The 16,834-nt window shown below is 41.1% G+C and overlaps 2 protein-coding genes across 2 annotated transcripts in view; one reads left to right on the plus strand and one right to left on the minus strand.

Annotated features, from left to right (window-relative positions):
- LOC111229542 (solute carrier family 25 member 44-like) overlaps nucleotides 1-2,189 on the minus strand; it is a 20,993-nt gene extending 18,804 nt beyond the window's left edge. Inside the window, exon 1 of the mRNA XM_022755892.1 lies at nucleotides 2,111-2,189. The gene's annotated coding sequence lies outside the window, so the exon portion shown is untranslated. The remainder of the gene's footprint in view (nucleotides 1-2,110) is intronic.
- ireb2 (iron responsive element binding protein 2) lies at nucleotides 1,707-16,556 on the plus strand. The gene is made up of 22 exons (XM_022755890.1): nucleotides 1,707-1,791; nucleotides 4,056-4,142; nucleotides 4,548-4,713; nucleotides 5,019-5,156; nucleotides 5,276-5,518; nucleotides 5,873-5,942; nucleotides 6,206-6,389; nucleotides 6,672-6,811; nucleotides 7,012-7,183; nucleotides 7,435-7,535; nucleotides 9,582-9,698; nucleotides 9,841-10,000; nucleotides 10,623-10,758; nucleotides 11,157-11,241; nucleotides 11,325-11,481; nucleotides 11,888-12,012; nucleotides 12,105-12,209; nucleotides 12,312-12,454; nucleotides 13,062-13,209; nucleotides 13,488-13,610; nucleotides 13,953-14,138; nucleotides 14,989-16,556. Exons 1-22 carry the CDS (start codon nucleotides 1,767-1,769, stop codon nucleotides 15,097-15,099), a joined length of 2,922 nt encoding a protein of 973 aa, XP_022611611.1. The 5' UTR covers nucleotides 1,707-1,766; the 3' UTR covers nucleotides 15,100-16,556.
- Nucleotides 16,557-16,834: the final 278 nt, after the last annotated feature.

A 16,834-nucleotide genomic window follows, 5' to 3' on the forward strand; every position in this document is an offset into this window, starting at 1 on the left:
TACAAGGCCCTTTACACAAGGCAAATGATGAATTAGGGATGCAACTGACAGTTATTTCCAATATCCATTAATCTGACAATTATTTTCTCAATTAATCAAAGTGGTTAATAAATCATGCCCATCAGTTTTCTAGAGCTCAAGTTGAGCCACAAATTACTTATTTTTTCTGAACCAACAGTCCAAAACACAAAGATATTCGATTTACAATGATGTAAAAAAGGAAAGCAGCAAATTCTCACATTTAAGAACGAAAGTGAGTTATTGGCACTTTTTCCTGTCAAAAAATTATTGATCAATTATCAAAATTGTTAACAATTGATGTTAGAGATATTCCAGTACTGAATACTGAACCAATACAAATATAAAAATCAGTAAAAACTTTTTTTGTTTTAACAGCTGCACACTATTATATGATGTGATATGATTGCTGTCATTCTTGTATGGCATGACTCATCAGAANGCAGCAGTGGAAGAAGCTCTGAAAAGAAAAAGTAGCAATGGTATAACATAATAATAATCCATTACATGTAAAAGTCCTGCATTCAAAATCTTACTAAAGTAAAAATGTGAAGTACTATCAGCAAATTTTACTTTAAAGTATCATTATACAGCAGAATGGTCCCTGTCAGTGTTCATAAAATTATTTTGTTGGAAACACTTTAGTTACTTTATTCCCAGTAAATAAACATTCACTAAATGGTTTATGACACAGTGTAATGCAATTATAAGCAGTTATGCTAAGGACATTTTAAGTGTTATCAATGTACGGAATTTGTCAACAATATTCAATCAATCTCAGGAGTTGCAGTAAATGTTAGCTAATAATGTTGGCTGATAAAATGACAAGAAATTAAAGAACAGAAATACCAAAAATATCTTTTGCAACAGTTCTATAGTTTGTCCACCAGAGAGCAGTAGACAAGTTTACTGGTAAGTCCTGCCCAGTGCGTTTTTTGGTCTGAGTTTACAAATTTGAGAGAACCTTATCAAAAATATACTCCAGTACTGCCTCAGTTTAATTATAATAGTGACTTCATTATGGATTAATCTCCTGATTGTTTTCTTGATTGTTTGATTTGTAATAATTCTGAAAACAATGAGAAATACCCATCACAATTACCTAGAGCTACCAGTGGCACCCTCACAATGCTTTGTTTTGTCAAACCAATAATTGGTACCTCAAAATTATTAAAATTAATTTCTAATTTAATAAACAACATGAAAAAATGTAAATAATTTAAAGCAAAGGTAGCAAATCCTTACATTTGAAAAGTCATGATATGTGTGGCATCTTTGCATAAAGAAAATGGCCTAAAGAATTAATGTTTTAGTTGCAGATTAATTTTCTGTCAGTTGACAAATTGTTGCAGCTCTACTTGTATTTACTGTTAGATAGTTTAATTTATAACAAAACATCATATTTTATAAACTCTCTACATGTTTTGTATGCTAAAATCTTAATTTGTTAAGTAAGTATTTGTTAAGATTTAGCTGTAAATTAATATCCATCTACAAAAAAAGTAAAGAAGCATAAAATGGAAATGCAAAAAAAAATGTAAGTGCAGTGCTTGAGTATATCCACCACTGCCTCCGGTTAATGGCCTGCTATTTTAAATGTTTCTGTCAATTCATTTTTAATGCTTTTATTTTTATTTTGTTATTAATTGGCGAGTGGGCGTGGCTTTAGATCTCTGCCCTCTGATTGGTCAGTTCGGCGCTGTCCTGTGCAGTCGTGAGGACGGGTCGTGTTGATTTCAGAAGTCATCATGGCGCTCACTTCCCCAGTCAAAGGTAAAGAGGTGTCTTTTTCTAACCTTAGCTCGCAAGCCGATATGCGATCAGCCGTTTACCCTTAACGGACGGGAATCGAATAAAAAAGATATCCTATACCTGAAAAGAACTGCCGTTTGCTTTCAGTTAACGTTACATAAAGTGTACCGGCGTCAAACTGATAGAGACAGAAAGCTAACAGTAGCTAGCATCGTTAGCCTTACTATACAACTAACCAAGAGCTGTTAAATTAACCTGTTTTGTAAGCCAGAGGTGTCTTTGCTCTGCTCAGAATGACACAATAACCTTTCCAGCTAAGCTTAAATTGGGTGTTAATTACCTTGCTTTTTATTATCTCCTCGAGACGTTCAGCTAGTAGCACGATAAGTAGCGAGAGTGTGCTTCGCGATAAGGAGCAGCGTTAGCAGCGTGAACCTTAGCTGGTCCTCCATACCTTGTCATCAGGACTCCTGCACAGATGATCTCATGTATGAAGGTGTTCATAGACAGCACTGTCATCATCACCATGTATAATTCTTGCACCAAATCAGCTTGTCATTGCAATGCGTGGTTTCACTTTAATTAATCACAGGGACAGTGTAACAACAAGATGAGATTTTCTTTTACATCTATGACCCGTTTGTCTCTGTTGTCAAAGCACAAAACCCAAATAACAGCACAGCATTGAGTCAGTTTTGTAATAGTGTTTCTGTCTTATTATAATAGGGATTTCACCTTTCACCTATATCTAACCCTGCTGCTTTTTCAGTGAGGTTCCCATAAGGTTTTATCTCCAAGGGATCTCAGTAGTGATCAGCCACTGTTTTCATTGTGTTGTGTTTCATGTAGTACCGTGTATTTTCCATTCTGCATGCTTTGCATTAGGTTAAGTGTTTTAGTTTTTGTGTACAGTTAATTAAAATAGGTGACCATCAGAACTGTCCCTAATAAATGTGATGCAGGAAAATGTATGGTTTAGGTTGTCATGTGAAAAGTAAGGAATCATCAGAGCGACCTGCACGCTGCCTGTGACTAATCTGACCAAAAGAAGCCAAATTGTGTAGAAAATGTTAAATGTATGATTTGGCAAGCCTGAATATATGGACATATTTGCTTTAAATGTTCCAATCATTCTGCCATATGAATGTAGCATGAGTTTTTAAACTTAATTCCTTGCCCCTTCTAACAAAAGTGTCATTTAAATTGGTTTATTATCAGAGTTTTAGGAATCAGACTGAACCACTGCCATTATTTGTGCTGACATTTCTTTTCCAAGTAATTGTTAGGGCCTTGACTTTCACCTCTACATGCCCTCATGATTGATTGCAGGGTTGCAGGATTGTTCTTGAGGACATTGTTCCTTTTTTTGTATTTATTCAGTAAATACACATTCAGGATTTGCGAAACCAAAAACTACTCAGCATGCTTTATATTAAAGACATTTTTGGGGCTAGTCCAGCGTTTTTCTACGCAGTTTCAGTCTCACATTAAAAGCCAGTAACCTGAGAGCCAGAGTTACAGCATGATGTCCTGTTGAGAAACCAGAAAGTAATGCCAAGACTCAAAAGATTATGGTGTCCATAGTGGCTCAGCATTTGCTTAGCTTAGTTTTTACATCAAGCCTTAATGGGGGATTTTCATCAACATTAAACAGCTACAACCTGAATTTACCAACATCCAAACCTGCCATCTTTGAGCCTGCACTGTCATGAGATACCAAACTGTGATTTTATACTAATCTGATTCATCTGATAAATTAAAATGGGGCAATTTATTTTATGTCACTGCAGCAATTTTTCTTTTCTTTAACCCTTTGTGTTAAGGTAACAACATCCTGCATGGCTTAACTTTACTACACAGAAAGACCACAAAGGAAAGAACGAGACCAGAGAGATGTCTTCTCTTTTCTCTGCATTTGTATTCTGCCCTGAAATGTACTTTGAATAACTTTTCATAGTTATCTTTGTTATTTTTGTTATATTTTTGTTATTAAGTTTGGCTGTTTTTCAGACCAACTGCTTGGCTACTAATAACCATTAATACTACATGGTATGTAATAAGCCAGTTGTAAGGATGATGTGAATAAATGCTACGAAAAAATGTAGGCTGTCCCAATTTCTTAGTGGTGGGTGAATGTCAGTAAGGTGGTTAACTGTCCAAAGCACCAAAAAGCAGATTTGAATCGATCATATCTATACATTTTCTGGTCTTGTAACACATGTTTGACTTGTGCGAGTTGTTTTTTTGTTTTGTTTTTTGATAAATGTTTGTTTGCCGCCCTGCAGAGCACCCATATAGTCATCTAATCGACACACTGAAAGATGGCAAGATCAAGTTCTTCAACCCACAGAAATTAAATGATCCAAGATATGGTGAGTTTAGGTCCTCTGACTGAAAGAAAGTGCAGAGAGATTTTAAACACGTTCTCCCTCTTCTCAGAGCTTTTGCATGAAGTATTCATTTTACTGCAATCTGCAAAATGCAGTTTTTTAAAGGACACTGTACAGTAGAAATGTGTCAGCATATTGTACAGTACAGTGCAGAGTATAGGTATGTTTACCACTGTTTTTTCCAGGATAGCAGTGTAAAGTATTTATGTAAAAGGTCTTAAAGAACATTTGTAAATATACCTGAGTGTGTGTTTACAATATATCTGAGTGCACACCCAGTTTGACAGTCATGGACAAAGAAGTTTTAATGAACAATTAAATTTAAGTGCATTACATTTACTGAGTGAAATTAAACGTCACCACGACTTCTGTGTTTGCTCCGTGTAGACAAGCTGCCTCTGTCCATCCGCGTCTTACTGGAGGCAACAGTTCGTAACTGTGATGGCTTTTACACGAAAGAAGAAGACGTCCAGAACCTCTTGGACTGGCAGCAGCAGCAGAGTAAAGCCGAGGTGCCGTTCTCTCCAGCGCGAGTCCTTCTCCAGGACTTCACGTGAGTCTCAAAGGGTTTACATCAAACCAGTCCTCTGTGCTATAAGACATAAGAAAATCAGGCATCAGGCAATCTCAGATCGAGACAGTTTGTTATATGATTTGTGTCAGTAAATAAAATGAGTGAGATGTTATAAGTTTCCTTTTCCTTTACTAGAGAAGTCGGAGCAGATGGCTGAGTGATAGGTTGTGGGCAAAGCAGCTGATCCACTTGGTTATGGATGTATAATCATGGACTTTCTTTGTGCTGACGTTTGGCTTTGATTGTCATCTTCTTCTTCTTCTTCTTCTTCTTTCCTTTGACAGTGGTATTCCTGCCATGGTGGACCTGGCAGCCATGAGGGATGCTGTTGCCAAACATGGCGTGGACCCCAGCCTGGTCAACCCTAAATGCCCCACAGACCTCATTGTAGACCACTCATTACAGATTGATTACAGCAAATGGTGTGTTTGCATTTGTATTTTCCCTTTATACATTAAATGAGTTTTTTTATTTTTTTTTTAGTTAAGCAAGAACGCTGATCTGCTTTATCAGTCTTTCTCTTTTGAATCTATGTCCACAGTGCCATACAGAATGCTCCAAACCCCGGTGGAGGGGACGGTCCAAACCAGAGCCAGGGTCCTTCTCGTTCCACACCCTCCAGGCCTCCGTCCAGAGGGGGCTCACACTGTGGAGGCCAGCGGGGCACGTGTAGTAAAGCTGCTTGCAATGACCCTCCGGCCTCCCCGGGTCGACCTCCAGCCTCTGTCCAGCAGATCGAGAACACGCCTCTCCTCTGCCCTTTCCACCTGAAGCCTGTGTCTGAGTAAGTTGTGAAGGACGGGTACAATGTTTTTAGATTGTGGTGAAGGAGTGTTGGATGTGAGTAGTTCTGTATTTGTTTCATTCAGTTTTAAGTCAGAAAAATGATTGAATTATGTATGGAGGTGTAGTGCATGCATTGTGCTTCTGTAATTATGCAACTTGTCAGAGACTCTTTTGTTTATCTTAGTTCCATGTTTCATATTTATAGACATTTCATCACTTGCTAATCAATGTCACAACTGGGGTCAGGTCAAAAGGGGGTCAGGTCAGATGACTCAGCATATTATCAGTGATTGACACTGAGTTCCCTTTCAGCAGTTTGCTCTTGTTGATTTTGTTTTGTTTATTTCTACAGAACTGAAACAGCTTTGAAAAACCAGGAAATGGAACTGATCAGAAACAAAGAGCGGCTTCAGTTCTTCAAGGTCTGGCAAAGAGCAAATCTGTTTTTATTACATCATGTTAGACAGTCAGAGGGTGAGAAGTGTCTGAGTGGGAACTGAGGGAAGTTTTGTATTGTTGTACTCTTTGACACTTAGTCAGATGCTTTTATAACAAAAGAAAAAAACTTTGGAAAGATCATGGAAATATTTCGTAGCTTTAAATTAAAAGTTAAGGGTACTTCTGTTTTAGAGAAAAGCAAAAAGTTTTCTCACTGTTGCTGTTTTCCTCTCTGTCTGCCAAACAGTGGTGTTCTAAAGCTTTCAAGAATGTGAACGTGGTTCCTCCGGATGTTGGTGCAGTCCACCAGGTGAATCTGGAGTATCTGTCCAGAGTGGTCCAGGTCAGGGATGGTTTCATCTACCCTGACAGCGTGGTGGGAACCGACTCCCACACCACGATGATCAACGGCCTGGGCATTCTGGGCTGGGGTAAATCTTTTTAAAACTTTAACAGCTGTTGACATTTGGTGTAAACATGTGTCAGCCAGTCAAGCTGCTCAAGAATTGTAATTTACAACCGCATCTGATGGTTGTTACTCTTCTGAGGTGTGAGGAGAGACAATGAAATAAAGATAGAGAATTAAGAGTGAAGGTAGGGCAGAGCTCATCCTAAGAGGAAATCAAGAAATGTCTAAATACATTGTGAAAGAGCTGCTATGAAAACCCCTTTCTGTTGATTCACTCCAACATGTTGCCGCCTTCCTCCACCAGGTGTTGGGGGAATCGAGTCAGAAGCGGTGATGCTGGGCCAGCCAGTGTCTCTGACTCTTCCTCAGGTGGTGGGCTGTAAACTGGTGGGCTCCATCAACCCCCTAACCACCTCCATAGACGTCGTCCTCGGCATCACAAAGGTAACGCTGCTCTGCTGCCCTGAATGTGTTATGAGGAATGAACCTGTAAAAATATACACAGGAGGTCTGTGGTAGGAAAGTTTTATCACTGCAAACTGCAAGAACTGAAAGTAAAGTGAACTGTAAGTGTAACTGTAGAGATGTGTTATTAAAATAAAAGTCAGTGAGTAGTGATGTGTTACATGCTTTGATTTTTCCAGCACTTGCGGCAGGCTGGGATCGCTGGAAAGTTTGTAGAGTTTTTTGGACCTGGCGTCTCCCAGCTCTCCGCCCCTGACCGAACCACCATCGCCAACATGTGCCCAGAGTACAACGCCACTGTTAGCTTCTTCCCTGTCGACCAAGTCACACTCAAGCACTTTAAAAAGACAAGTGAGTGCTACCTGCAGAGTTTTTCTTCACAGCTACAGAACAGTGCACTGAATCTCATCCACACTTTTAATGTTGGAGTTATTCTTAGTGAAACAGCTCAAACGCTCTGCCTTAATTCACCAGTTCTCTTCTTCTAACTGTTAACTGCTAACATTTACAAAGAGTCATTTTTATAACAATGTACTGTCTAAGACGATACCATCAACAGATTATCACCTGATTCAAAATCTAATCTGACATTCTCTTTTCAGACTTTACCCAGGAGAAACTTGAATTGCTGGAATCTTACATGAAGGCTGTAAAACTTTTCCGATGCTTTGAAGACCCATCAGAAGACCCCCAGTATTCTGAGGTAATTTTTACGCATGAATCCCAGGTATATACTGCCTGGCAGTTGATGCTATATTATTTCTTAGGCTCTGGAATATTTATCTGCAATAGTGAAGTGCAGTAAAGAGTTATTTCCTCCTGGGTAGGACATTTTATCATCTTGTTTGATTAAAAACAGAGAAGAGATGATGCTTCAACAGTCCTAATATGTTGTTTATGAGGAATTTAATTGTTTTATAAGTCCAGAAAAGTAGTATATATATAGTATATATACACATACAGTATCTCACAAAAGTGAGTACACCCCTCACATTTTTGCAAATATTTTATTATATCTTTTCATGGGACAACACTATAGAAATGAAACTTTGATATAACTTAAAGTAGTGAGTGTACAGCTTGTATAGCAGTATAGATTTACTGTCCTCTGAAAATAACTCAACACACAGCCATTAATGTCTAAACAGCTGGCAACACAAGTGAGTACACCTAACAGTGAACATGTCTAAATTGTGCCCAAACTGTCAATATTTTGTGTGACCACCATTATTATCTAGCATTGCCTTAACCCTCTTGGGCATGGAATTCACCAGAGCTGCACAGGCTGCTACTGGAATCCTCTTCCACTCCTCCATGATGACATCACGGAGCTGGTGGATGTTAGACACCTTGCGCTCCTCCACCTTCCGCGTGAGGATGCCCCACAGGCGCTCAATTGGGTTTAGGTCTGGAGACATACTTGGCCAGTCCATCACCTTTACCTTCAGCTTCCTCAGCAAGGCAGTTGTCATCTTGGAGGTGTGTTTGCGGTCGTTATCATGTTGGAAAACTGCCCTGCCCAACTGCCCTTGTGTTTACCTTAAATTAAAGTTTCCGGAGGGAGGGGATCATGCTGTGCTTCAGAATGACACAGTACATGTTGGAATTCATGTTTCCCTCAATGAACTGCAGCTCCCCGGTGCCGGCAGCACTCATGGAGCCCCAGACCACGACGCTACCACCACCATGCTTGACTGTAGGCAAGACACAGTTGTCTTGGTACTCCTCACCAGGGTGCCGCCACACACGCTTGACACCATCTGAGCCAAACAAGTTTATCTTGGTCTCGTCAGACCACAGGACATGGTTCCAGTAATCCATGTTCTTGACTGCTTGTCTCAGCAAACTGTTTGCAGGCTTTCTTGTGCATCAGCTTCAGAAGAAGCTTCCTTCTGGGACGACGGACATGCAGACCGATTTGATGCAGTGTGCGGCGTATGGTCTGAGCACTGACAGGCTGACCCCCCCACTTCTTCAACCTCTGCAGCAAATCAGGCAGCACTCATTCGTCTATTTTTTGAAAGCCAACCTCTGGATATGACCCTGAACAGGTGGACTCAACTTCTTTGGTCACCCCTGGCAAGGCCTGTTCCGAGTGGAACCTGTCCTGGAAAACCGCTGTATGATCTTGGCCACCGTGCTGTAGCTCTGTTTCAGGGTGTTAGAAATCTTCTTATGGCCTAGGCCATCTTTATAAAGAGCAACAATTCCATTTTTCAGAGAGTTCTTTGCCGTGAGGCGCCATGATGAATATCCAGTGACCAGTATGAGAGAGAAAACACCAAATTTAACAGCCCTGCTCCCCATTCACACCTGAAACCTTGTAACACTAACGAGTCACATGACACCAGGGAGGGACAACGACACAATTGGGCACAATTTGGACATGTTCACTGAGAGGTGTACTCACTTGTGTTGCCAGCTGTTTAGACATTAATGGCTGTGTGTTGAGTTATTTTCAGAGGACGGTAAATCTACACTGCTACACTCACTACTTTAAGTTATATCAAAGATTCATTTCTATAGTGTTGTCCCATGAAAAGATATTATAAAATATTGGAAAAAATGTGAGGGATGTTACTCAGTTTTTGTGAGATACTAATATATATATATATATATATATATATATATATATATATTGGAAGTTCTCTCATCGTGGCCACATTTGCTAAAATTAGCCAAGAGTGCAGCAGTTGAGGCCCTGATTTGCATAATAATGTGAAATAAAAAGTATTGTTTGTCTGTGCAGGTGATTGAAATCAACCTGAGCTCCATGGTGCCCTATGTGAGCGGACCAAAGAGACCTCAGGACCGAGTGGCAGTCTGCAGCATGAAAGAAGACTTCCAGAGTTGTCTCGATGAGAAGGTAACAAAAAAGAAGACCCTTCTAATGTCTACTACTAAACTCTGTCAATCTTCAGACTAATTATGATGCTGCAGATGCGTCGTTGACGTCTTGTTGTTACCTGATAGCTGACAGTTATTTGTTTTCTTCTGTCCCTCTGTAGGTGGGTTTTAAAGGCTTCCACATCTCCAAGGAGAAGCAGGACACCCGCATCCCTTTCCTGCATGGTGGTCAGGAGTACCAGCTGGCCCACGGCTCTGTGGTCATCGCTGCCGTTATCAGCTGCACCAACAACTGCAACCCTTCTGTCATGCTGACTGCAGGTAAAGGACTCAGTTAAAAAATAGGCTATGATCACATTTTCCCTGAAAATATTCCCTCATGTAATCTGTATGTCAGTCAGAATAGGAGTTCATTGTTAAATTCTCCTGAACATGTGTATGATGTAGTTGTTTTGCTCAGAGGCCAGCATTTGTTTGATAATCTCATCATTTAGTCTTTTAAAAGGGATAGTTTGGGTTTTTTGACAGGGGGTTGTGTGAGGCAGTCATAAATAGTTTAGTCGGTACATTACCGGCAGTAGATTCTAATCAGCGCGCTCTCAGTTAGGAAAGCCGACCTGGAGCACGGTGCACCAGCAGAGCTATGTGTTGCTGTGCACGGGGCCACCAGAAAAAAATGTGTTTTAGACACTTTTTAAAACGGCCACTGAAACAATCCAATATCCGTTTAAATGTACGCTTCATGCAGAATATTTTCTGCGGTTTTTCTTCCCAAAAAAAACCAAAAAAAAACCACCCAAACCATCCCTTTAACTGCACCCTCACATCCGGTGCTTTCTGTCCTCTCTGTTACTCACAAAAACAAACATGCTGCTTTGTGATACTTAAATTCTCTCTGTGCACATTTGCGTAACACAGCAGTGTTTGTGATCCTCTTCTTCAGGTCTACTGGCCAAAAAGGCCGTGGAGGCGGGGCTTGTTGTCAAGCCTTACATCCGGACCAGCCTGGCTCCTGGAAGTGGCATGGTCACTCACTACCTCAGTACCAGTGGAGTCCTGCCTTACTTTAACCAGCTAGGGTAAGCATGTACACACACACACACATTTACACACACATAAATACACCTTTAACACAGGGCAGCTGTGGCTCAGGAAGTAGAGCAGGTCCTCCACTAATCGGAAAATTGATGGTCGGTTCGATTCCCCCAGCTCCTCAAGTCTGCATTTCAAAGTGTCCTTGGGAAAGATACTGAGCCACAAATTGCCCCTGATGTGTCATTGGTGTGTGAATGTGTGTGTGTGGTAGCTGTACGAATGTGTGAGTGAATGGGTGAATGTGGCTTCCTTTGTAAAGTGCTTTGAGTTGTCGGTAAGACTAGATTATTTTGTGAAAGTGAAAGTGTTGTCGCACTCTGACACAGAAGAAGTCTGAATAACGGAATTCCTTCACACAACACTGTTTTTCCTCTCCATGAAGGTTTGAGGTGATAGGTTATGGTTGTGCCACCTGTGTAGGAAACACAGCACCGTTACCCGAAGCTGTCGTGGATGCAATCAAACAGGTAAGATTCAGCTTTTTATTTGGATATCAAAATAAAGCTTCCATTTATAGTTCACAACAATCAAACGATACACTTTGTTTCAGGGGGACCTGGTGGCCTGCGGTGTGTTATCTGGCAACAGGCACTTTGAGGGCCGCCTGTGTGACTGCGTGCGTGCCAACTACCTGGCCTCCCCTCCCCTGGTGGTGGCTTATGCTATCGCGGGCACTGTGGGAATTGACTTTGAGAAAGAGCCTTTAGGTAAAGAACACACACGTCAGGAGCTGCCTTAAGCTGCTGCTCTGAAACCTGAGGTCCATTATGGGATTTTAGGATTTTGGCTAATTTCAGTGAGTAAGCGTGTAATGATTCAGTGTCTTGTGCAGTCAGATATAGAGCAGGTCAAAAAACAGCAGTTCAGGTTAGTGGTAGTTTAAGGTCGAAACTACTGTGTTATCTTTCCTAATACTTTGTTTTCTGTGTAACTCCTGGAATGTTTTTTTTGTCACGTTATTTCATGGATGTCAGTCTTCTAGTTTTGAAGCTTCACTTGATGCTCAGACACCTTATTTAAAGAATTTCTCTCTGAAAAAGTGAAGCCGGCTGGGCATGTGTTGACAGAAAAAGCTGTGATTTAATATTGTTCCTCTTCCTGTTGTTGATGCAGGTGTGACGTCGGAGGGGAAGGATGTGTATCTGCGTGATATCTGGCCGTCCAGGGAGGAGGTCCAGCAGACGGAGGAGGACACGGTCATCTCCTCCATTTTTAAGGATCTCAGGGGAAGGATGGAGGTGAGGAAACAACCTTCACTGGCTTCTGTCTTGTGTGTCTTGCTCAAGTCAAGTGATTCATTGTTTACAAATGTTGTTGTGCTTTCTTCCAGAAAGGGAACACTTTTTGGAACAACGTTGACTGTCCAGACTCTGTACTTTTCCCCTGGGATCACAAGTCCACATATATCCGCTCACCGTGTTTTTTCAGCAAGTTGGTAAGTTTACGTGGACCAGGGACGGTCTCCTGGTTTCCATTATTGAAGTAACACTCAGACATTTGGTCACTAAGCAACTCCTCTGCTTGTCTTTTCTCCCAGAGTAAAGAGGTTCCTCCTCCTCAGTCGATAGAGAGCGCTCATGCCTTACTGTTCCTCGGGGACAAAGTGACCACGGACCACATCTCACCAGCGGGCAGCATTGCCAGGGTCAGCGCTGCAGCCAAGTACCTGCTGAGCAAACGGTCAGTTTCCCTCTCAGACCAGATTTACTAACTTTGCTAAGTGCCACCAGCTAAACGCTGAAGTTACTCAGCTCAGTAATCAATCAGATTGGCTCATGGAAACTTGACAACAGTTGCTATAAACTTCAGATTTGCAACCACTGTGGTCTTTTGCACTCTGCAAATGTTCACAACAATCCTCAACAGTCTGGTGGTGAAAGTCATGACGAGATGTGAGCTATCCAGACTGATTCTGATTGGCCAGAGGACATGCTGGAAGACTGCAGTACTAACGTCACCATCTCCTATTTGTTGGAGCAGTAAACTAACATTTATTCCAAGGTTGACAGACATAATAACATTATATGTTTCTCCACAAAAATATAATTAAACAGTTGCTTGCATGCTTTTTTGTTTTTGGTATTTTTCCATTATTACATGATGTATTAATGAATAGCTAAACAAAGCCAGCTGCTGTAGCCACAGTTCACACCAAAGATACAGCTGCAGTAACCTTAAGAAATCTCTGTTCCACAATATTAAACAAAAAAATGATGTCATATCATTTGCTTATCACAGGACAAATTCAAATGTATTTACATTTAACTTTGAATATTTTTCTTCTCAGCCTGACGCCGCGGGAGTTTAACTCTTACGGCGCTCGCAGAGGGAATGACGCAGTGATGACCAGAGGCACATTCGCCAGCATCAAGCTCCAAAATCGATTCATCGGCAAATCAGGCCCCAAGACTTTGCACATTCCTTCAGGCCAGACAGTAAGTAGACACTTCACCAGACCTGGAGAGACAGATACTGTTATTTTGCTTCAGACACAGATTCTGAGTTCTTCTTGTTTGCCCAGACACAAGCACCATTCCTGCACAAGCTGGCTGCTACAGTGGTCACACTTTGGCCTTTGACCTTTTGAGCTGTAGCATAGTGTGTCTCTCGCACTGTCAGCTGCTACAGGTTCGGGGCCAGACTAGCTGGCTTGTTGTTTTTTGCAGTCAGAGCTGCTGCTGATGACCTGTCCTCTTCCTGTCTGTCTGATCAGCTGGATGTCTTCGAGGCAGCTGACCGCTATCAGAGAGACGGCATTCCTCTCATCATCCTGGCAGGCAAAGACTACGGCTCTGGAAACTCCAGGGACTGGGTAGCCAAAGGACCATACCTGCTGGTAAACTGCATACTAACACTACAACTAAACTGCAAACTAGACACACTGCACTGACCAGACAATATGATGAACAACCAGAAACAGCTGTCATTCTCTCTTTTTTCTCAGTGTCATTTTCCTCCCTTTCACCTGCTAGTTAACATAGTATCCAGTTTTCAGGGACTTTCAGGAACCAGGAATTTCCTGTTTCTATAATCTGTTTGTAATATTGAATAGCAGTAAATTTTCTTGCTATTTGAGAGGATGGAAAAGTTTCTCAGGCTTTTTTAAAAAAAAAAAAAAAAAAAAAAAAAAACATTATACAAAGTGTTTGTGATTCACCTGCGTCTCTGCGGTCGACAGGGGGTACGTGCAGTCATCGCTGAGAGCTTTGAGAAGTTGCACAAGAACCAGCTGGTGGGAATGGGCATCATGCCGCTCGAGTTCCTGCCCAGCCAGAACGCTGACTCGCTGGAGCTCAGCGGGAAGGAGAGGTTTACCATCACCCTTCCAGAGAGCCTGAGTCCAAGGCAGCAGCTCACTGTCAAGGTAGGCAACAGGCAGCCTGCACCAAGCTGTGATGACATTCACACGCAGCTAAGATACCTTCAAACTGTCAGAAACATGTCTGGTTGTTTTCATTGCATGGACCCAGGACTCCCCTGCACTGAGAAGATTATCTTGGTCAAATAGAATAAATTGAATTGCTGTTGTTCTTTATGGAAGTGGCAAGAAGTATTGAAATATGTTTTTGCTAAGCACAAGTACAGACAGTTTTCAAAAAAGACAAATACAGACAGTATTTCTATGAAAGTTGGTTCAAATATTTTACATCTTTTGACACTTTTTCCAAATCGAATCATCTCAGGTCCTTGTTGATAATTTCCAAAGATTATTTAGCAAAAGCTAGAGCTGTTAGATTTTTTTGCCACTAAGGGTCAGAAAACAACACAGACTAGACATATTATCATCCTTACAACACTGTTATAGGCAGCAACATGCTCATAAGACACAAAGCAAAACTATCATCCCATCAGAGTCATGTTTCCGGCCACCTGAGTGAGAACTTCAGCATTCACTCTTTGGCCTCTTGACAAAAATGTGAATGTTGCGGTCGCTTCATCATGAAATCACGCAGCTTTAAAAATATTTATCATTGGAATTTAGAAAATGTGAAGTTGCTGACTCAGCTGTTGACTGTAGCGTACATTTCTTCTGTGTTATTTGCCTTTTGTAATCAAGCTTCATAAGTAGATATTTGAATTTTATATCACAGTAATGTGAGAATATAAAGCGCAGACAGGATTGATACATAGATAATGTGACACACTGTAAACCAGCTGTGTGTGCGGGCTTACGAAGGCTCCACAGTCAAACATTTGTCTCTGTTTTCCTGCAGACCAGCCAAGGAAAGTCCTTCGTCGTCACCGCACTGTTTGACACCGAGATGGACGTTATCTTTTTCCAGCACGGAGGGCTTCTTAGATATGTTGGTCGGACATTACTCTGAAAGCGCCTGCAGCCTGGCCCCAAGCCTACTGAGCGTGCACCAGGCTCATGAACTGCAGCCCTCATCATTTCACCGGTTTGTCTTCAGCATGGATGAAAAGCGGCACGTTGGAGTGACATTAAGACATAATGGTGGTTTGTCTGTTTAAGCTTGGACGAACGTCTCCAAACTTATTGGAGTCATGAGACGACAGTTTTAGCTGCTTCTCCATCACTACGCGTGGCTGTTTCTTGCTTTTGCAATGGCCTCGTTTCTCCTCACATGACCGTCAAAACAAGTGCAGGAGGAAGTGCTGACACGCGCTCCAATAAAGAGATTGTACCCTAGTCGACCTTGGAACATCAGTTTCTATCTTGATGAATCCTGTCTGCTTCTGTTGTCGTTAGATTGAAAAAAGAAACAATCCTGCCTGGAAAGGCTAAGATGGTGCTAGGTACTATGGCATGAATACATTGTTTTTTAGGGTGCAGCACAGCCTGTTTTCCCATCGTCCAAGTAAAATGAAGTTACAGAATTGATGTCAGTTGCCCGTATTTCTAATTGGGGCCAAACAATCCTATGTAAATTATAGTTCTGTTAATATTTCTTTAATCAAACTTTTTTGCAAATAGTACATTTGCCTCCTAATACTCAATTTTTATTATGTGGGAAAAATGTGAAATTCTTCTTTTTTGCTGTTACTTGTGTCACTAAACTCCCCGCTTTACCATGGCTCCTACAACTGACAGTCTTCTGCATTACATTAAAGGTAAATTGTGAAAGCTTTTCTGCATAAAGAATCCATTGATACCAATGTAGGCAGCAGCAGAGTACCTATTGGAAATACAATTAGTATTTGTACCCAATGTATCATCAAAGTACAAACAGTTTTTATGTTGTTAACTGGTGCTGAAGTGAAAGGCAGTTGTTGTGGTGTTGATGGCTCTATTTACACTTGTCATTTTGATTTAATGGTTTGTAGGTATGATTGAAAACAGCTGATTGTGTGAGATCACGCTGCTGAAATCACCTTAATGGCTTTTATTTATGTATCATCTCCAGTGACGTTGATGAGTCCAGTTCAGTCTCTTTCTGCAGCCTGAGCCCGACGGCCTCCAGCAGTGTTCAACATCATTAGCATAATTATTTATTCAAAGGGGAACTCCACCGATTTTAGTTTGTTTACAGGTCTTAGAGAATACCACCGCATATGTGAAAAAAGTTATATAAAACTTTATAAAATGTGATGTCACTTGAGGCAGCATCTGTCTGAAAACTACAGGACTGAAAAGTAAAAAAATCTGTTGGTGTGGAGTTAGAGACACGTGAGATTACCAGACCTCTGAAGCCCACTCCTCATCTCTGCTTGACGCTAGCAGCTCAGGCCAACATTAGCTGCTTCTAGCATAACACACCCAAATCTCAAATTTGCTTTTTTTGTGAGTTTTTGGGGGTTGTGTTGCATTGTGGGTAATGAAGGCACTAGGTTTTGACAAGGAAGAAGAATGCACTGAATAAAAAAAAAAAGACTGACAACTTTGGTTCTGCTGCATTGATTTTGATCCTTTTATTTATTTATTTTTAAACAACATGTTTATAGAGGAGCAATGCTAAATCGGTGGAGTGCTCTTTTAAAGCAAACCCATGTCATTTTTCCCAAACAGTAACAGAAATACTTACAGTATAGATGCTAAAATATGATGTAACAGTAGCACAAGTAGATAAGAGTAAGCCATGTTCATTAACGACAATGTTT

Source organism: Seriola dumerili, unplaced genomic scaffold, assembly GCF_002260705.1.
Source record: "Seriola dumerili isolate Sdu_G_001 unplaced genomic scaffold, Sdu_1.0 BDQW01000242.1, whole genome shotgun sequence".
In the NCBI taxonomy this organism is placed as follows: Eukaryota; Metazoa; Chordata; class Actinopteri; order Carangiformes; family Carangidae; genus Seriola; species Seriola dumerili.

Excerpts from the sequence above, each read along its gene's own strand:
- ireb2 (XM_022755890.1), top strand. The coding sequence starts at position 1,767 with ATGGCGCTCACTTCCCCAGTCAAAG. Across the intron at positions 4,143-4,547 it reads ATTAAATGATCCAAGATATG|ACAAGCTGCCTCTGTCCATC; the intron begins GTGAGTTTAGGT and ends TGCTCCGTGTAG. Across the intron at positions 10,001-10,622 it reads TTCTGTCATGCTGACTGCAG|GTCTACTGGCCAAAAAGGCC; the intron begins GTAAAGGACTCA and ends CCTCTTCTTCAG.